We start from the raw sequence: 21929 nt of genomic DNA on the forward strand, positions 1-21929 counted from the left end.
TCAACTGGTCTGAAGGTCTAAGACCAGTGTAAGAGAGTTTTGGACCAGTGCTGCTTTGCCACTGGAAATCTTACATTCATTGATGTTGAACAGACACTTTATAACTGGAAATACCTTTGGTCTTTTATAATATTGTTGCAAATTCTGTTGATTTGTCACATAGACAATGTTAACTTAAATTGCTAACATAAATGAGCTTTTGGCTAAAATTGCAAAAAAGGCATGCGACAATTTTGAAAGCTTGGGTATGAATTGCATATGTCATTGTTTCCCAGCATAAGTGTGAACTTCGAGCTTGTTACAATTTTATTAAAGAAATATGTTTTTTTTTTAAAGAAACATGAATTTAGCGATTTATTTAAATAAATGAAATAATTTTAATTTTAACTAAAGCTTTATGTTTTTTGTAGACTTAACATTTAATGAAAAAAATATAAATTCCACCAAATATAAAACTGCATTGTTAAAAAAATTAATAGATGATTCTTGCATTGAGTTGCAGGTGAAAATGTTGTCATTGGAAGTTAAAATGGTAAAAAAAAAAGCAGAAAATAATCCATATGGTAGAGTCCTAGATAAGGTTTTTACTTTGAATGTGGGGAGTCTAAGGTTTAAATCTAGGTTTCTATATTAATTTGCATACTTATCTTTGTTGAAGAAAAACTTAAACTATGGTAAGTAGGTTTTAAAACAACCACATGGACAGAATTGAAATGCTTGGGCAGAGCTAACATTATGCGGCGCTGACTGTTGGCCCTTGAATAGCCAATAATCAATTGGAGAAAATGTCCAAGCTAAAGCTAAAAGTGTAATTTAATTGATTTTCTATCGGGTGGTAAATCAGCTTATCTGTAGCCACACCCCTGAAATGATGGCCAAGGAGGGCTGAAAAGAGAGTTGAATTAGAAAGGAGGTATATAGAAAAGAGAATGGACAGAGATGAATAAGTCCACCTCCAGAACGGTGCAACAAGCTGACAGGTTCACATGAGGGAGGAGACCTCCAAAGAAACACTGCAGCATTGGCTGTCAGATAAACACAGCTTTTCTTCTGCTTTCCTCTGTTCATGTCCAGCTCTCCACACCTCCCTCCCTGCTGCTTCACTCGCTCACTTTGATTCTGATGGCACTGCACTGAGGGAGACATGGTGTCTGTCTCCACAGTGACAGGTATCCATGGAGACATCCATCAGTCAGCATGTGTCAGCGTTTCCATGGGGATGCAGATCTGGGGGTGTTTGTCAGCGTGTTTTGTGCCGCACTCTTATCATGTTTGTCATAGATGGTGTTTATCTGTGTATGTATTAGTCATGGTGTCACTCAGAGTGTGGGGTGCAGCCTGATGGCCTTCTTAGACTGGGACCAAAGTGTGTGTGTGTGTGTGTGTGTGTGTGTGCAAAACAAACTTTAAAACACTTCTGTCCTAGTTTAATGTACTACAAGTAGTCTAGTCATGTCGAGTCACATTTATTTATATAGCTCTTTATACAATAGAGATCGTATATAGCTTCACAGTAGTAAACAGTAAAACATTTGCGAATAAAGCACCGTTTCCATCCACTGAGATGAAGAGAACAAAATTGTAACTTCCTGATAAACTTCAACATTTTCAGAACATCAAAAAACAGCATTTGAGACGCTGTGCAACTTGGTCGGTCCACAGGTTTGTCTAGTTATCCTGTCCCATTTTGCAAAGTCACATGACTTTTTGGTGTGAATTGAGGAATTTATTCTGTAAATATGTTTCCGTCATAGTTTATGCATGTTTTCTTATCAGATAAAAAATGTATCTGCCTCGAGCATGCTCGTTTTTTTATGTATAATTTATATGAATCTTTCCATTTTTCATCCAGTAAAAGACAGGGTGGTTGGGAAACCTGTTTGGAAACAATTATTGTTTTTGAATTTCCTGTTTGCTAGTGGTACTGAAATTACACACTTTACTCTCAAAGGGATAGTTCACCCAAACATCTGAGATCATTTGCTGATCCTGTGTTTCAAATCATTTCTTCCATTAAATTTAAAGTCAATGAGGTCCAAAACTGCATTGGACTCAAAGAAGAATGTTAAGTCATACAGGTTTAGAAAGACATGACAGTGAGTAAATGATATCAGAATTTATCAATTTTTGGGTGAACTATATCTTTAAACTATAATGATGTAAATACATCACAAACATCTGTTTATATAGAAAACACAATCAAGCACACGCGCACACACAAATCCGAACAGAAGCATTGATTTCACAAGAGGATGCATCCACACCCCACTGAGCGAGACATACAGAGTCTGCATGCTTCTAACCTGCAGAGCCACATGAAATCACAGGAGTGAGAGATATGAGAAAGAGAGAGATGGTCAAAAGTGCTGAAGTAAGTTTTCACAGAAGGCCCTGGAAACACGGTTTGCTGAGAAGAGCTGGCAAGGCTGCAGCTACACTGTCACTGCAACAGTGTGATAGTTTACATGCTTCTGTAAATGGCTGAGAGACACTCTGATTAATAGCTGCTGCTCTGCTCTCCTCCCAGCCAAACAGGAATCAAGTGTATCAACACTTTTAGCAATGCAAAGTGCCAATTAATTGTTTGCCAGAAGCACGTGTATATATGTCTCATAACCTAGGGGTGTTTCACTTCACAAAAGCTCTATTATTGCAGAGATAGTCAAGCGGAGAAAAACTTTGGCTGCATTACCCCAGCAGCAGCATAGAGTAAACTAGAAAAGGAAAGTTTGGCTAGACACCCAAGTCTCGCCTGAAAGTTTAAAAAGCCTTGAGGACTGAATGTTGTTAAGGCCTCACGTTTTTTTTTTTTATAGAAGATAGATTCATAAAAATTCAGATTGAACCACTGATGGCAGATGGACTATTCTGACGATGCTTTTCATAGTTTTCTGGACCTTGACAGTGTAATTTACTTGGCAGACTATGGGACAGTTACAAGCCTCCCGGTTTTCATCCAAAATATCTTAAATTGTGATCCGAAGACGAACAAAGCTTTTTTGGGTTTGGAACGACATGGGGGTAAGTGATTAATGACACAATTTTCATTTTGGTTTGGATTTTAACTTTAATGACTTGAAATACTGGAAGTTTAAAGGGAGATTTCTCCCAAACATGACAATTCTGTCATCGTATTTGTGTGTACGAACTCTTTAGTTGCACAAGGCTTCAAGGGTGTACTCACACTAGGCATGGCTGCCTTGAACCGATTCATTTATAATTTAGGATGTGCATTTATTTTCACTTGTATCAGAAAATTATTACAGATACAGCTAAAGGCCAACGAAATAATTTGCAGCTTTACTCGCAAACTACATTTCCTGTTCATTAATACGGTAAGACCCAGAGCCATTATAAACCTAAATATACTTGGTTTAACAAAATTTATTGAAAAGTGTAGTGTTGTAGTAGTAATAGAATATGTTTGCGGTCGTAATGATGACAGTAGTGCACACAAAATACTGTTCCATGCTCCGGCGCGGTTAGTGCTCCCACTGCATGCGTACCGCACCCGAGCCCAACCGAACCACGCACTGGCCCTAGCGCTCGCAATTGTCAAACAAACTGTGCTTTGAAGATCAAATGCTCTCAGGCATGGTTCAAAACGTCTAGTTTGAGTACACCCTAAATTTACTAAGACCCTTTAGGCACTGACTTTGACTACTGTTTGGGTTTGCACAAATTATTTTATTCTCGCCAAGGGTGTGTTAATTTGACAACAACAAAAAAATAAAGAAAAAATGGTAATATCATGAAATATTAATCATATTATTTCAGCAGCCATTATTCAAGTCTTTAGTGTCACATGATCCTTCAGAAATTATTCTAATATGCCGATTTGCTGCTAAAGAAACATTTCTTATTATTATCAATGTTAAACAGTTGTGCTGCATAATGTTTTTGCAGAAACCATGATACATTTATTCAGGGAGGGTTATTCTATGAATGTATCCTTGCTGAATAAATACAAAGTTCTGTCCTGAAACTTTAGATGGTGCAGGCCAATATGTTCAACTCAATCTGATACAATCGCATCATTATTCACATGGCGCAGCTGATTGGTTCTTTTCGAATCATCAATGAGCTTGCTGCTCAACATTCTTAGCGCACTTCAGAAAGCCTCCACCTTCACCACATGTCTGTGAATGTACTGGCTGAAGTACTTGCTCTGCCTCAGCACATTCGTTTAACTTTGCCATGTATATCACCATGCTAAACCTTCAGAGAGTTTTCATGACAGACAGGTATTACAAAAAATAAATTGTAAAGAGCCCAACCCTTTTGATTGGTAGTGTATGTTTAACGTAGGGTTTTTTTGCATTAACTTTTATTTATTTTGATAAAGTGTCCTCATACAGAGAGAACAGACACCAGCCCTCCAGTGGCATCCTAACAAGGAGAAATGAAAACGCAGTCAGACAGGAAGTCTCAGAGAGGAATTGTTAGTCTGAGTAAATCAGAAATGAGTGTTTGTATATGTGTGATAGAGTGTAAGAGAGTGCTGTGTACATGTGCTTGCTTATGATCTTAGAGTGTCTGTGTGTACTTAACATCTGATTGGATGAGGATCACAGAATACTTACGACTTGTTTTCCTATGCACACTTGAGGTTTCAAAGTGATCCGCAGGTATGAGTTGTTTACAAGTCTACATATGAGCGTACTGTCATTCAGAGCCCCGCGTCATCTTCCATCCCGATCCGTTACATCGTTACATCACTGTACAAACTCCCACCACGGCTGAGCGCTAAAATTTATGACACATGCGAGAGGAGGATCTCTCCTCTACCATCAGCAGTCCCATCATTCCCAATCACATCCCATCAGATCTCATCCAGCCCTGCAGTCTCTCACAGAGCACTTGAACACGGCCACGCACAGATCATTTCCTTGGTAGATGGCAGCATAAAACTCTTGCGTGGAAAAATAAAGTGTGAAAGTAAAATGGAGGTCAGTATTAATTTGCTGTGATACATAATGTGACCTGTACGGAGGTGGGCAGGTGTCGGCTCCTGCTCCCATGCAACCCTGCTTGCCCCTCTTGACTTGCTTGGCCGTGGGTAGAATATTGACTTGCACTATCGATTTACCTGTACAAACATTCAGCCTCAAACCCCACGTTGAATATTTCAATAACCTGGAGGGCTTCTCTCCCCCGAGCTTACACATAAATCAGCCACTACACGGCCAACACAAAGCAGGCGAGTTAGCATACTATTAGTCATGTCTCTGACCGCTGGAGCCAGCCGCATTGTGCAAGCTCCTTGCATACATGTGGAGGAGTGTGTGTGGGATGTGGGCATGTGACGTCAAAACCTCATTCGGTTCAGGTATTGCACATGGCTTTAACAGCTGCAATGTTTGCAGATGGCTAAAATCTTCTTAAATGTTGAATCAAATGTTTTTTTTGAACGTGTAAAAATTATAATATTGACACATATTGTGTTTACATTTCAAGTCCTTAGTATGTTCCTCCGAATCATAGCAATGGAAAATGTATTACATTTATTTATGTTTTATACATTTTTAAATGGTGAGTTTAAGCGTGTTGGAATTACATCTTTTAATGTTGGGGTTTTGGGTAAAGTTCAAGCCTGATGCATAGTGTTACATATATTTTTTGAACTATTTAAAGTACTTTGAAGTCTCTCTCAGTTTAAAAAAAAAAACAAGGGGGTAGAAGCAACTTGAAAGTGTTCAAGCAGTAGCCCTCTTCATATAAACAGACAGCTTGAGGAAAAACAGAGGATTTTGGTTCGATTTGTGGTATCTGGTCTTTTTTAAGTGGGTGATTGTCATAACGTTGCACAACGAGCACATTTATTTATGTAAAAGTCTTGGCTCTGTGCATCTCTGAGGCTGTTTTTTTTTTGATTCAGCATGGCAGTTTAAAATCCCAGGACCAGAGCAATAATGGGAGACAAGATGGGGATGAAAATGAGGCTGAGCACACACTTCTTACACCAAAGATCGGAGGACTTTGTAACCTAAGGCATGCAGAAAGACTGCAGCTCCTCTTTGAGGTTACTGAATAAAAAAATAATGGAGAGAAAACTTAAAAACGAGTTGTAACAGAGACCTTATTGTGGTTGAGTATCGACGGATGCACTTTTGCTGCCCATAGTGAAGCAACAGAATAAAAAATCATGTCAGCCTCTCTCCCATGTGACTGCCTAAAAATAAACTATTGCTACCCATCACATTACATTAGCACAACAGAGCTTCATACTTCCTTGAAATAGATATGCTATAAAAATTGGATAAAATATTTATTTAGCAATGCTGTGGTTAATATTAATAATCGTTTACTATTTATTTTTCAGACAGAACCAAAAAAGAAAAATCACCTGAATTTTTGATGCTTTCTGAGCTTGCAAGCTGGATAGAGACATGATTTCTTGAAAAACAGGCACGCACTGTATAAAGTATTAAGGGAAATTTTGGATATACAAAAATGCTGATAGTGTGAAACATTGTATCAATAAAAAAACAGATGTAATTATGCTTTTGAACATAACTTTACAGTAAAATGGCATCTAAATGAGCACAATCTAGCTCATTAATACTGAATCTATTAATTTCACACTTGAGGATGGATGTGTTTAAATCAAGACTTGTACGTGTCCATCCATCGAGTGTGCACACTGACTTAACCTGTTGGCAGTAAGCTTTTATTCATTTCTTTTGTCTTTTAATCTTTCCTATAATAAAATCAACATTTAAAAAGCATCAGATTCACAAACCTGCACACCTGTTACAAAGTTCAGTCTTTATTTACACAGAGATGAGTTACCTGCGGTCATCTTGAGTGACCGGCAGTGTGAACTTTCTGTCTGTCAGTAAAGGACATCAGGCACATTTACTTCCAGGAGCAGATCTGAAAAAAATTAATAATAATAATAATCCTGCGGGGGTTTTGTGCTCTGTAATTTTTGGTCAGAAAATCGGCCTGTAGATTAATATTGAGGATGTGCAAGTGCCACTAGAAACTCCACTCACACCAAAGAGTCTAGGTCCTCAACTCCCAGATTTTTTATTTTTATTCATTTCTATATTATTAGCACCCTGAAGAAATTCAGGCAGACTCAGTATGCATTGCACTCTCAGTTTGATAATTAATGAAAGATTTATGTGCATGCTTCAACATTAAGATACAATTGACCAGAAATTGAATTGAATTTTTATATTATTATTACAATCATTTGAAATGTCAATTCTAATTTCATAGGTTGTATAAGCGCTTCGACAGTGCTCTGATATCCCTAATCAGTGCCTTTATTAATAAAGCGTTAAATTAGTTTTATAAGTCATGTCAGGGTCATCATGTCTTCATAATTACAATTACATACTAAAACCATCAGATTGCCTTTAACTATCTTCTATTTTGGAATTAGTACTCTGCGAAGACATAATGCCTGCCATTTAGAATAAATCCATCCTTATGATGAGCAGAAGTTTAAATATGTATGGATTTTCTTTTCCGTAATGTTTGCATAATAAGAGTCTTTCCCCAATAATGAAGGCTGCTGTAGAGTTTGTGTGGAGTTTATGTTAGCTTGCTCATTGTCTGTGCTGATGATAAGGTACTTAGCCGACTGCTGAGCCTAGTTAACGCACTGTACAGCTCTGTGTGAGGAACGTATGGCCCAGTTATTGGATTTAGTTACATTTCATTAACATCATCGCAACGCTGAGTTTCAGCAGCGTTTTGTGTTACTTGCTCCATTGATCTCAGCTTTTCACACTAAGATAACTCGATCGTCAGATATTTTTAGATATATTGCTCACTGAATGCCAGAGGCTGTTCTATATACTTTCATGTTTCCAGTGATTCACAAACATTTTACTGATGCCTTGTTCGATAAAAACTCCACTTTTCTTAACTGCAGCGCTCTTGTCTCGGTTGAAATAGTGCAGCCACCCAGTGTGTTAGGCACTAAAATTAATTGTCACAATTTTATTACAGGGGAAACAATAACAGCTCAACATACATATTGTTGTTGTGCCAGTGCATCTGTCAGTGGCAATCTGCCCGACCAATAATTACCATTTTTCATCATAGGTCCACATGTTTTGTTGTATAACAGCAGATGAATGGTTTATCTCTGGGATTTTGCTTACACGGCAGAATCCCCCTTTGTCTGCGGCGTACCACCTCAAACATCTCCCTCTAAAAGGAATAAACACAGTTGCTGGGCTGAACTCTGAAGTAAAAATAGAATAGGCGTTTTTTTCTTTCTCTGCATCAGCTGGCAAACATGTGGGGGTGGGGGGGTCTTCTCTCGCTGCAGTATGTGCATTGTTCGTGATGGGATCTTAAATGTAATGCTGAGGCATCACCTCTCTATTACAGCTGATGTAATAGAAGGTTTTGCAGCTGAATCAAAGAGGCCCTCAGAATCCATGCTTGTGTCTTTAACTACAGTTGGACTTTCCCTCAGGAGGAAGCAGTGCTCTGCAACTGTTCTGTGTGGCTGTGCACAGTATCTGTGCTAAAAGTAAGACATGTGCGTGGGTGAGTATTATCATTCAGAGGTTAAAGGTGATGTGTGTCATTTCTTTCCTTTCACACCTTAAAGCAATTGTTCTCAACCTTTTTGACTTGAAGGCCCCATTAAAAACAATGATAATAATAACAATAATAATAATTACAAATTAAAACAACAATAATATATATTAGTATTGAGGGGACATTTTTTTAAGTTATATTGTTTTAATATAGTTGTTTTAATATTAATGTTAAATACATTAATAATCGTATATTATTTTAAATAATCTTGAGTCATCCAGCTGTGACGTTTCGTAAGAGAGGAGGAAGCAATTGCAGGTAATTAGAATGGTTGTTTATTGATGGTAGAAAATACAGCGAAACTGAAAGATGAAGGCACAGTCCAGGATGTGGGCAATGGTGACGGAAGGTCTACAGTGGCGTGAGAAGTGCTGGATGGTGAAGTCGGTGGTGACGGTGTACGGAGACGGTAATCCAACAGGGAGACTGCAACATGAGTGAGGATCTGACAACAGACAGAGAGAGAGGTGAGTATATGTAGCTGAGGGGTGATGAGGATCAGCTGGAGCGAGACAATCAACACCCAGGTGACCACAATCAACTAAACGAGCACATGGAGACAACGTAAGTACAAAAACAACCACAAAACATGACACGGAGGAAACACTGGATTTCCTACCGTGACAGTACCCTCTCCCCTAGGACGTCACCTGACGTTCCCAGCCTGCTTTACCTGTAGATTGTAATCATCTATAAGGTGGTGATCCAATATGTCCCGAGCAGGAACCCAGCTTCTCTCCTCCGGACCGTAACCCTCCCAATCCACCAAGTACTGAAATCCGCGTCCCCTCCGTCTAGAGTCCAGAATACGATTAACCGAATAGGTGGTTTCCCCATTAACGAGACGAGGCGGGGGGGGAACCGGGGCAGGCGGATTAAGACGGGAAGAAATCACCGATTTAATTTTGGACACATGGAACACGGGATGAATCCTCCTGTACGCCGGAGGAAGGCTAAGACGCACGGTTACCGGATTAATAATTTTGGTAATAGAAAACGGGCCAATAAATTTGGGAGCAAGTTTGTTAGAAACGGAACGCATAGGAATATTCTGGGTAGAAAGCCACACTCTTTGACCGACGACGTAACGGGGAGGCTTCGACCGGTGGCGATCGGCCTTAGCCTTGGTGCGCGACCTAGCCTGGAGCAGAGCTCTGCGAGCTCTGGTCCAGGTGCGGTGACACCTCTGGACTAATGCGTGTGCGGAGGTGACCGAAACCTCGGATTCCGTACTGACAAAATTAGGTGGTTGGTACCCTAAACTACACTTAAATGGAGACATGCCCGTAGATGACACTGGCAAAGAATTGTGTGCGTACTCCACAATTGAGAGTTGCTGACACCAGGACGAAGGATTATTGGAAGCCAAACATCGCAAAACCCTTTCGACATCCTGATTGGCTCGCTCGGTTTGACCATTGCTCTGGGGATGGAACCCGGACGAAAGACTAACAGTCGCTCCTAACAATTTACAGAATTCTCGCCAAAATCTGGACACAAATTGGGGACCCCTGTCAGAAACCACGTCTGTCGGAAGGCCATGTATACGGAAGACGTGGTCAATGACAGCTACCGCTGTTTCCTTGGCTGATGGCAATTTGGGCAAGGGAATTAAATGAGTCATCTTCGAGAACCGGTCCACTACGGTTAAAATCACCGTATTGCCCCTAGAGGGCGGGAGGGCGGTAATGAAATCTAGCGAGATGTGGGACCAGGGTCTCGAAGGGACAGACAGCGGTAAGAGTAACCCCTCTGGAGGTCGATTGGAAGTCTTCCCAATAGCGCAAACCGAACAAGCCAAGACGAAGTCGTGGACGTCACGAGCCATACCAGGCCACCAAAATCGTTGCATGACTAGAAATCTAGTTCTACTAACCCCTGGGTGACAAGCAACACTGGAACAATGACCCCACTGGAGAACGTCTGACCGTAACCCCTCCGGCACAAACAATCGGTTCGGTGGGCAACGAGCCGGGGGCGTTACCCCTTCTAAGGCAGTCAAAACCTAAACGGTGAGAATAATACGCGCAAGGATGAACCTTTTCGTCTGAGCATGCGCGCTGGGACAACACTGCTCCTACCCCCACCTCTGACGCGTCGACCTCCACTATGAATTGACGTGAGCGATCAGGGGTGACGAGAATGGGAGCCGAAACAAAGCAGCTCTTCAGTTTGGTAAACGCAGCCTCGGCTGCGTCTGACCACCTGAACGTCAATCTAGGGGAGGTCAAAGCGGTCAGAGGCGCGGCTAGTTGGCTGAAATTGCGAATGAAACGCCGGTAAAAATTGGCGAACCCCAGAAATCTCTGCAGGGCCTTGCGAGACTCTGGGGATGGCCAATCTGCCACAGCCTTAACCTTATCAGGGTCCATGTGAACACCCTCAGTCGAAATGATGTGTCCTAGAAAAGAAACAGACTGTGCATGAAAAACGCATTTCTCCGCCTTGACAAACAACCCATTCTCTAGCAACCGCAGAAGCACTCGTCGTACGTGTTGCACGTGTTCCTGGAGAGACGAAGAAAAAATCAATATGTCATCCAGGTAAACATATATAAATAGATCGACCATGTCTCGTAACACGTCATTAACGAGTGCTTGAAAGACTGCCGGCGAGTTGGTTAGCCCGAAGGGCATGACGCAATACGCAAAATGGCCTCTAGGGGTGTTAAAAGCAGTCTTCCACTCATCCCCCTCCCTGATGCGGACCAAATGATAAGCATTACGTAATGAAAAAAACGATGAGGAGGAAGAGAATCAGCCCGAGACTTACTGAACACCTCCCTCAGGTCGTGGTACTCCGCGGGCACGTTAGCCAAATCCACTGCCTCCCCCTGAAACACAGACTCAGAAACATTAACACCAGCAGACAAAAGACAAGACAAATGACATTCCTCGCTCCAGCTAACCACAGATCCGAGAAGCCAATCGATCCTTGGGTTGTGTTTCTGGAGCCAGGTGTGACCGAGAACAATGGGGGATAGAGGTGAGTCCGTGATGAAGAATGACATCTCTTCCGTATGGTTGCCAGCTGTGATGAGCGAAACCGGTAGAGTGGTCTGTGTGATGATCGGCAGCTTGTGTCCGTTGAGTGCAAAAGGTGCAATGGGGTGTTTGAGGGAGGTGAGAGGAATGTTGAGCTTCCTGGCGAATTTGCAGTCCATGAAACTGCCCTCGGCCCCAGAATCCACCAAAGCGTGAAGATTAAGTGCGTGGGTAGACCACCGTAGACTCACCGGAAGGAGTGTCGATGTAGATGAGGTCTTCTTGGCAGAGATCCCACCCGATAGTAGCCTCGGTTTTACTATCGGGCTTGGTCTTTTACCGGACAGCGCTGGATGTGATGTTCTTGGCTGCCACAGTATAAACACAGTCCCAGGGATCTCCGCCTGATCCTCTCCTCCCGGGAGAGCCGAGCTCGCCCCACCTGCATGGGTTCAGAATCTCCAGGTGGGCTGACCGCAACTTCTGAGCGCTGACGTTGAGCCTCCGGTCTGGTCGCGAGAAAAACTCTCCCCCTCCGTCTGTCGGCTTGGTCGAGTCGGTTGTCTATCCTGATGGTGAAGTCAATAAGACCATTGAGAGAAGTGGGGAGTTCAGCGGCGCGGATCTCCTGTTGGATGCGGTCAGCCAACCCATGCAGGAAGTGATCCCACTGCGCCTCTTCGTTCCACTTACACTCCGCCGCCAGGGTGCGGAACTCGATGGCATAGTCGGATACGGACCTCTCTTCCTGGCGTAGATCCGTGAGAAGTCTAGCCGCCTCCCTCCCGGCGACGGAGCGGTTGAAGACTCGTCTCATCTCCACCGAAAGGGTGTGGAACGATGCGCAGCAGCTGTCCTGGTTCTCCCACACCACCGTTCCCCAGAAGGCAGCCCTCCCCGTCAGTAGGGACAAGACGAAAGCCACCTTCATCTCCTCGGTGGTGAACGTGCGGGGCTGTAAGGCGAAGTGTAGAGAACAATGTGACAGAAATGATCGACAAAAGTTTGGCTCACCCGCATATTTCTCAGGAATGGGGAGGCGTGGTTCGGGCTGGGAAATCCCTCCGGAGACGATCGGCGGTGTGGGTGGCGTGGGAGGCGCAGCGGGTGGCGGTTGTTGTTGCTGTTGAGCCTGGAGAGCGAGCTCGGACACCTTCGTCACCATTGCTTGGAAGGCTCGACCCATCTCATCTATCGCCTTGTCTTGGCGCTCCATAAGATCACCGACTCTCTGCAGAATGTCCTCTAGATGAGATGGGGAGCGATTGCCTGCTGCTTCCATGATGGTCAGATCCTACTGTGACGGTTCGTAAGAGAGGAGGAAGCAATTGCAGGTAATTAGAATGGTTGTTTATTGATGGTAGAAAATACAGCGAAACTGAAAGATGAAGGCACAGTCCAGGATGTGGGCAATGGTGACGGAAGGTCTACAGTGGCGTGAGAAGTGCTGGATGGTGAAGTCGGTGGTGACGGTGTAGACGGTCGATGGATGAAACCAGGAAGTGACCGGAACACTAACACGAAGACGACAACACGAACACAATCCAGAACACTAACACGGGAGACGGTAATCCAACAGGGAGACTGCAACATGAGTGAGGATCTGACAACAGACAGAGAGAGAGGTGAGTATATGTAGCTGAGGGGTGATGAGGATCAGCTGGAGCGAGACAATCAACACCCAGGTGACCACAATCAACTAAACGAGCACATGGAGACAACGTAAGTACAAAAACAACCACAAAACATGACACGGAGGAAACACTGGATTTCCTACCGTGACACCAGCCTTTAGAACTTTAGACCCCCTGTTCAAGAGTCACTGCCATAAAGGGTCAACTGACATCGTTTCTAAATATATTTTGAAGAGTAAAGGATGCAATAGATCTTGCCCCCATTTACTGTCCGGAGAAGTTGACGCTAGTTGCCAGAAGTCCGAGTCTGTTATTTGGTTGTTTGTCATTTTTGGAGCTTTAAGGCTCATTCACATCAAGGACAATAACTATAACATTGACTATAACTATAAAGATCTAATAATAATTCTATGAGAATAGGGAAGTCCTATGCTGCTGATGAATAATAAAAACATTGACAGCCAATCAGACTTTAATGAGCATAAACATGTGAAGTGGCAAACAACAAAACTGCAGAGAGTGCTTATAATAAACTGGCCGTTATCATCCGCTGTTCTCCACTATTCTCAACTGCTTTTCCTTGCCCTCAATGGAGGGTAAAAGTGTTGTAGAAGAAGTAGGACATCCAGGTATCTTTCACCAACTGTTAAATGCATACACTTTACTGCATATTTGAGGGAAAAAAATACATGTTAGTGCAAGGTATTGATCAAGAACAATTCATTCACTTCATTCTAATTGGTTCACTACCAAAATGTTAACACTTCTCCTTTAATGAAATGTATGCAGTGCATATTTTGATCCACCCGCAGCTTAAATTCTGAATAAAGGTACACTGTTAAAAATATTCCATAAAATATACGGTAAAAAACCGGCAGCTGTGGTTGCCAGAATTAAACCTAAAAAATACAGTAAAACCGTTTTTGGTTTAACGGTTTTATACCGTAAAAAATACAGTTACACTGTTGTTGGTTTAATGGTTTTACTTTATATTTACAGTTTAATACCATAATTTAACTGATATATTATTAATATAGGAACTTATTAAAGCACTGAAATCTGTATTGTACCTTTGTATTACACTGGTAACCACCAAAAGCAGGTGGTGATGAGAGAGTCACGTGGTGAAACAAAGCCCATCACAAGCAGCTTTTAAATAATAAGATACATAGAAGGTGCACGGTGTCATTCACACAAGCACTAAACACCATCATGGTGAGACTCATTAAACTGAAATATGCAATAAACATTAATTTAACAACATTTTATGTAACATACAAACCTAATAAACATAACAGATGAGAAAAAATTAAGAAGAAACATAGTTATTTCAAAGAAAAAAACATCAAATTAAAAAATGCAACGCAGAGAATTCTGGGGACCTAAGTTTACGGTTTTTCCCTGTAAAGTTTACAGGAAATTACCGTTAACCAGTAAACGGGTTTGTACTGTAGCTTTTTCACAGTTTTTTACCGTTAAAATCACAGTCATTTTTTTACAGTGTACTGTATGAGAAGGATATCACTGTGAAGAGAAAGTTTGGTGAAAGGTGCATGGTAACTCTTAACTGTGCTTAGATTTGAAACCGAGAATGAGAATGAGATCCTCCAGGATGCTGATGCAGAACACTAAAGGGTTAATATGTTTCAGTGCAGTAGGTTAACCTTTCATCAGGCTTAGAGGCCAATGGCGTATTTACGCACCAACTGGACACAGGCAGGATGCACATAGGTAGAGGGAGTGAGAGAGGGTGCTAGCAGGGGTGGATTTAGTGATTTGGGGTCCTAGGCAAAATACAGAAATGAGGCCCTTTACAATTGCACACATTTACAACTTTGAGGTTCCTTTCATTGTTGTGATGCTTGCTGCTGCATGACCGTGTACCATAGTTGTCCACTTTTTTGATTTTTCATGTACATGTTATACATTTTCTTTCATGTTGTAGACCCTTTGTTCACGTTTAAACAGGTTATAACATTGTTGGACATTAGTTAGTACTTTGGGTAATTTTCACAGCACAATTGTCTACACAATTATTAATTCTAAACTTTAAAATACATTTATTTATTTTTTATTTTAATTACAAAATAAACTGAAGGAAATTATAGATTTATACGCTTAAGGATTATTTCAACCAAACATAAAGTGTGGAAAGTAACTGCGCATGCGTCCTCTACCCGGGTCCTGAACAGAAACAAGTGAGCGCCGTTCATTAAAATGGAATTGACTGTGTTTTGGATGAATAAATCAAATGCAAGTCAGGACACTTAAATCAAATTGCAATATGGACTAGTGTATGTGAATATTAAATGGCAAATATACTATTTAAAAATGAATCCTGCCTCATTCAATCCGTGACATTCCTCATTACACAGTAAATTCAGTTTTTTTGAAAGGATTCAATGATTCGGTCCACCTTTTCTGCTTTGCGGAAATCATAGGGCCCTGCATTTTCTACAAGAAGCACATTCAAAGCTACTTGTGCATCTGCCCATCTCGTATATAAAAAGCTTTTTAGGGGTCGCCCACCTTTGCCTAATGGTTAAGTCGGCCTCTGGGTGCTGGAAAGGAAGAGAGGATAAAGGCAATCAGTGGGGTTTAACACGGGTATGGACAGTGACACAAAGCATGTGATAAAGGACTCAAGGTGGGTTGAGAATTCGAGTGCGTGTGAGCCAGTGAACATAACAGGATCACAGTGTCTCACATGCACACCTCAAACACATTTTGTGCCAGTGGAGCCAACGATTCAAACCACATTTCCCAACAGGCTCACATTTGACTGAATTTCCTGTCATCACTGTCATTTTGGACTCCATTTCCCATCAACATCACAGCAGATGCCATCTCCCATTACAGCCATTTAATTGGCAGTGGCACTCTGAGCTAACTGTAGCTCTTGTCAATCATGCATGAAGATGACACAACACATATAGATAAAATAAGGTGACCGTAATTTCCAAGATTATGTTTTAATAATTACTTCATAATAAGGACTCTTCACCTTTTTGGCTCACAAAATGCAGCGTTATGAACGAGTGTGATAAGATGCTGCAAACATCAGGGACTGAGCCCATGATCCATTTTAAACATTAACCTGGTTAAGTCATGCTGTTAAATGCATAACCTTCTTGCAAATGCAGGTACAGTGTGTTTCCCAGTTGCCCACAGTGAACTGCTATGTTTTCTAGAAGTGTATATAATACCAAAACCTTATTATCGTATGAAATTAAATCAGAATTATGTAAACAACATTACAATTGTATATTATAAATATGTATCTCTAGATGACTGTAAAGTAAACATTCCTATCTGGGTATACCCTAGTAAAACACCTTTGCTAACATTTTTTTTTTCATACTAAGTATACTTAAAATCCATTAATATATTTATTGATATATATTGACTGCAAAAATTATTTATTTAATTATCTTTATTGCACAATGCACATTTCTTAATATTCTGTATAATATGAGTCTTTCAATGCAATATATTTAAATTTATTAAGTATACTTGCAATAGTTCCACTTTAGCACAATCAGATATTCTTATTATCTTTATTTGGAACTCAGCACTACTTCTGCACAATTAAAGTGCATTAACCACAAAATTACTTTCAATTTAGCAGACTTTAAGTATACCAGTTTAGTATATCAAAAGTACAGTTGCTGGGTATTTTGTATTAAGCACACAAATATGTACACGTATTTGTAGTATACTTAGTTTTATTATATATAGCCTCTTTTTCACTAGAATATTTACAGCAGGATTCCTGCTCCACACATATTTAGAAAGTGGGCTTCATTAATGAATCTGATGCTGTTTTTATTTATTTTAAGCTTTTTGAAATCAGCTCTGTGAGATAAAAAGGCCTACATTACTGAATCTTCTCCTCCAGTGAGTTAGACTGAGAACCACAGCAACTGCAGTCAACTGGCTGAAGTCAAGAACCTGATAAGTATATGAATCATTTTGACCGGTTTTATGAAATGAATGAACAGATTCAAAATAAAGAATCTTAAATTTCTTTATATAGTGCACAAGTTAAATGGACCACTTTTAATGATGCTTTTATAAATTATTAACCAAAAACTAATTTATTAGGTTTCACCAGCAATCCACAAGTCAGTGACAATTGATGTTTTACTGTTGACTGCACGTTGTTATTCTCCTTGTTTTTTACCTATAGCACCTAATGAACCGGAAGTCTCACCCATAGGCTTACTTCTGCGTTGAAGGAAAAGGTGGATACACAAAGATATTTCTAGTAATTCTGCTCTAATTATGACAGAGCTGTTTGCTTTCAGACATTTATATTAAATGAACATGACTATTTAATGAACCACAATTTATTTTGTGAGTAGTGGTCCTGATCTGTATTATGAAACTGTATGTTCTTCTATAGTTATTGAGGTAAAAAAACAAACATGTAATTGATTATTATTCATTTATTAAACACATTTAATTATAAATACTTCTAAGTCATTCTGTGCCCCCCGTTGTGGACCCCGGCGGCCTGGTTGAGAACAACTGCTGGCCATTTTTTACAGTGCACATGCTTTCTGAAACTTGACAGCTTCATTTTCGCTGTCAGTTTCCATTTTCATTTGATCATTAAAATCTCCAAAAAATTAAATTGTTTTCTTTTATTTAAATTGTGGAAAAGACCGAACATAAGGACCGGGGCTGTTGAAAACACATTTGGGCTATAGCCCAATAGTGGGGACTGTGGTTACCCGCCTGGTCACCAGCAGATGCAGTATGGAAGAAGAAAGGCAGCAGGTGACTGTATTAGTGATGCTTGAGTTGAAGTGTTTATAGAAGAAGGCCTGGGGCATGGCTTCCTGTTACATGACAGCTCTACAAATGGCTTTTGCCCATAACGGCATGCTAATGCTTACAGTAAAACACTGGTTATGGTCACAGTCAAGCAGCAGCAGGGGATGGCACATTTGTTCCTCTGACTGGAGTGTATGTCTGGGTGTTTTTGGGCCAGGGTTCATCACATCGTATTTTAGCTTATTAAAGAGAGTATGCAAATATTTTCAGGCAGTAATTAATGATTCATTAATTCAGTACGCACTTATATTTTGTCTAAATTTAGGATAAATATTAGACTATCACATACATAAATTCCACAGAATTCCAGTGGCTGTTGAAACAGGAAATATGTGAAGACAAAATGTTTTTATATAAAATATTTCTTAATAAATTGAACAACTAAGTGAGCCTTCATTTAACAATATAATGTGCTTTTATAGCTCGATCTGGATTTAGTTTTAAAAGTGCAATTGGTCATGTGTAGTCTAAGCCTCTGCAAAAGGTTTTTATTGTTTTATGTCATTAAGAATGACAAACTTGGCATTTCTTGAAAATCCTTCTCAGGGGTAAAGATCTTGCATCTTTAGAGTGCATAAGAATACATTTGCAAAGAGTGAAAATGGCTTTTGACAGGTGAAGACAGGTGCAGACTTAATGTTCCTTTCACTTCCATCCATACGCAAATGTTAGAAGTGAAAGAAGTTTTGTCTTTTAAGTTGGTGAACTCTTGACTAAAATGCTTCATTATATGGTGAAAGACATTTGACCAACAGACTGCTTGACTCAGTACAATGTGGAGTAGATGATAGGCCTATATTTCAACAATTCAAATTATTCTTTTCTTTGTTACTTTTATTATTCAAAAGAAAAGGCAAAGAGTGTGATATCATTGGTGGAAGATATCATTTTGCAGGGTCTGAAGTCATTTCTAGTCTTTAAAATTTGATGTGACCTTCAACAATTAACAAAAATAACACGTAATAACTCGTAATAATTTTGTCTGATACACTTTCCAGTGCGCATAAGTATACTTGTATGCGATTATTAGTGAACGAGACCCAGTGCTTCTATGTGTGTGTTGTATTGTTATTGACTGTTCAATAATTGTATTGTATCACACACACACACAGAGTTCAGTTATCTCTTTTCTTTCTATCACTACCTGTTTTATATTCATTCCCTTGTGTTTTCTTCCCTGCATCTCTCCCATCTTTCTTGTGCATTTGTTGTTTTTAATGCACCTACAGTATGTTGTCGTTCTTCTCCTCTTATCTCTCTGTCTGTTTCATATTCATCCCTTTCTATTAAGCCTTCCTCATGCATCTCTCTCTGGGAGAAATGATTAATATTAATGTTTCTCCCTCTCCTCTCTTTCCTCACCCTCTATCTCATCCTCTTAACATTACCCTTTCTCTATATCTGTTCCTTACTGTCTGTCTCTCGTTCACATTTCACTTGGATCTCTCTCTCTCTCTGTCTCAGTATTCATCTATTAGTGTTGATGATTCTTTTCTATCCCTGCAGCTGTACAGTCATCTATCAGTTTAATAATCTCTGCATCCTTCTGCCTTCTGCCCTGCTCTCTCTCTCTCTCCATCTCCTGTCTCTCTTCCTCTCTCATTTTTCACTGTGCCGAAGTGTAAAATGCTGTGTTAAATGACCATGCATGTCAGAGTACGATAATTAGGGACATCATCATTAGTAACGGCCCGTGTCTCATTGGATAGCCTTATATAAGGTTACTGGAGTCTAAATAACCTGAGAGAGCTAAGCCCCCTTGCATGGGGTTCAGGTTGAATTAGCCATCCATCAGCCGAAGCACATTGCACCAGTTAATGCTGCTCTAAGACCCCATGGGCCTCAAGTCTATGTGCGAGTATGGACAGAAAGATTAGCACCATAGTTCACACGTGCGGTATGATTGTAGAAAAGCACAAGGGAGCTAAGCACACAAACCTGGTGAAGGAGTAAGTGTAGCTAGATCTGTTTTGCGTATTCCGTAAAGCCAGGATCCAGGATGAACACTCGCCAAATACGAGTAAAATGTGATTGTGGCATTTATGATAATGTTTGATGATCTCTAGCAACATAATACATGGTTTAAATGTAAAGAAGACTAGTGTGTCCACCAGTAATGTACGTGGCAAAATGATTCAAACTGAATCATTTAAAGTCACAACGGAAGATTGTGTTGTGACATCTGATTAAAAATCAACTACTGCTACTAAATAAACTACTATAATCTACTTAAGAAAACGATTAGAAAACAATAGCTTGGATAAAGGTTATTTCCGGCGAACTCCATGTGGCAAGACATTATGCTTCCCAAATGTAAATGAGGAACAACATTTCAATGAGTCTCACTGTCTTTATGACAGATGCAGTTTTAATGGGAGGATATTGTCTCATTTCCCATATGATGCTGCTAGTGATACCCATCAAAAAATAAATAAATAAATTGTCAAATGAACAAAGCATTTTTATTAAAAATGTAGAATAATACGCTTACATGGCTGGTATGAATTAAGCTTGTAATTTTTCTTCATTCACCTGCCACTGGCCAGTGGGTGGCTGAAAGCTGATTTTGGACCTTGCACACAGCAGTCAATTTAAAGTCTAGGATGCTGTTTTTGATGTCTGTTGGTCATAAAACACATGAATATCTAGAAAGAGGATCATTAACATGCACAGAGAGAGACACGAATCTGGGTGCATTATCAGTGTGCAGTCATTGAGTTCTCCAAACAAGACTGTATATGTAACATCAATAGTCTTTGCATTCCTAAAAACTATTTTTGTCCTTTTTAAATTGATCCATTAAATTCCTTATTGTGTGGCATTTTAGCTTTTATATGAACTGGAAATATTTGACTCTATAGGAGTAAGAGAACATGACTTTCTTCTCTGTTTCTCTTTTGCAGTAAACCATGCATTCATCACAAAGAGGCCTGTCAAATAAGAGGACCTGTTAATGTAAAGACGACACAACTTATGTAACTGTACCTGTATGAAAAAAATAAACAAGGACAAAACACACCACCAACCAAGCAGACTGAATATTTCCACTGGAAAATGCAGAAGTGACATCCATTGCAGAAGGAATCTACAGCTGTTAAAAGAGACAGTGTTCGAGAGACATTGGAATCAGCCTACCATCCTCTTTGGAGCACAGGAAGGGTCATGACCCAGTTGCCATGCGCATCACCACGCTGACCAGCCTTCCTAGTCCCTCCCCCCTCCTCCTCTTATTGGTTCAGCAGCTGTTGTGGCTCATCCTCCCAGGTCAAGAGGCAGTCGGAGCCGCCTCCACCTGTCCCACTCCATGCAGTTGTTCTAATCAAGCTAGTCGAGTGATCTGTACAAGACGAAACTTAGAAGAGGTGCCCGACAGTATATCAAACAACACACGATACCTCAACTTACAGGAGAACTCAATACAGGTAAATTCTGACTGCACCGTTCTTTTTCCAAACAGGCTTTGGGAGAGGATGTTTATGTTGGTTTGTTTCTTAGATGTATTGAGTGTCAGTTTTGGTAATGCTGCTTGAAGACTGAGTTGTGTTAGCACAAATGGCTCAGCCGGTCGCCGTGATTTTGCCAAGACATATTCCTGTATAAACATCTTTTGATGATCCTGGGTCAACATTATTGTCCAAAAATATAGACTTAACCCAATCCCTACCCCTAAACTTAACCCTACCCATAATTCATGCCTAAAAACAGTGGGAAATGATAGCTGATTAACAAGGGTGTAAAGAACCTAACCCTGATTGTAAGCCTAAAACAGATATTTCCTGAAAAGTTATATCTCAATTCTGATTGGTTGATTGGAATGATGTTCCAGGATCAACAAGGATGTTGATCCAGGAACATGTTGTACTTGGTGAAATCACGCTCACCGGCTCAGCCTTGCTCAAATATT

General features: G+C 40.4%; 1 protein-coding gene across 2 annotated transcripts in view; it reads left to right on the forward strand.

The window, feature by feature from the left end:
* The window catches only part of LOC113046560 (leucine-rich repeat-containing protein 4B-like), a 42975-nt gene that overhangs the window by 15576 nt on the left and 5470 nt on the right, over positions 1–21929 (forward strand). For both annotated transcript variants that reach the window (XM_026207380.1, XM_026207384.1), the window contains exon 2: positions 20929–21447. In XM_026207380.1, coding sequence (XP_026063165.1) covers positions 21202–21447 — 246 coding nt within the window. In that variant the 5' untranslated portion in view covers positions 20929–21201. The remainder of the gene's footprint in view (positions 1–20928; positions 21448–21929) is intronic.

This window comes from Carassius auratus, chromosome 3 (genome assembly GCF_003368295.1).
Source record: "Carassius auratus strain Wakin chromosome 3, ASM336829v1, whole genome shotgun sequence".
Lineage (NCBI taxonomy): Eukaryota > Metazoa > Chordata > Actinopteri > Cypriniformes > Cyprinidae > Carassius > Carassius auratus.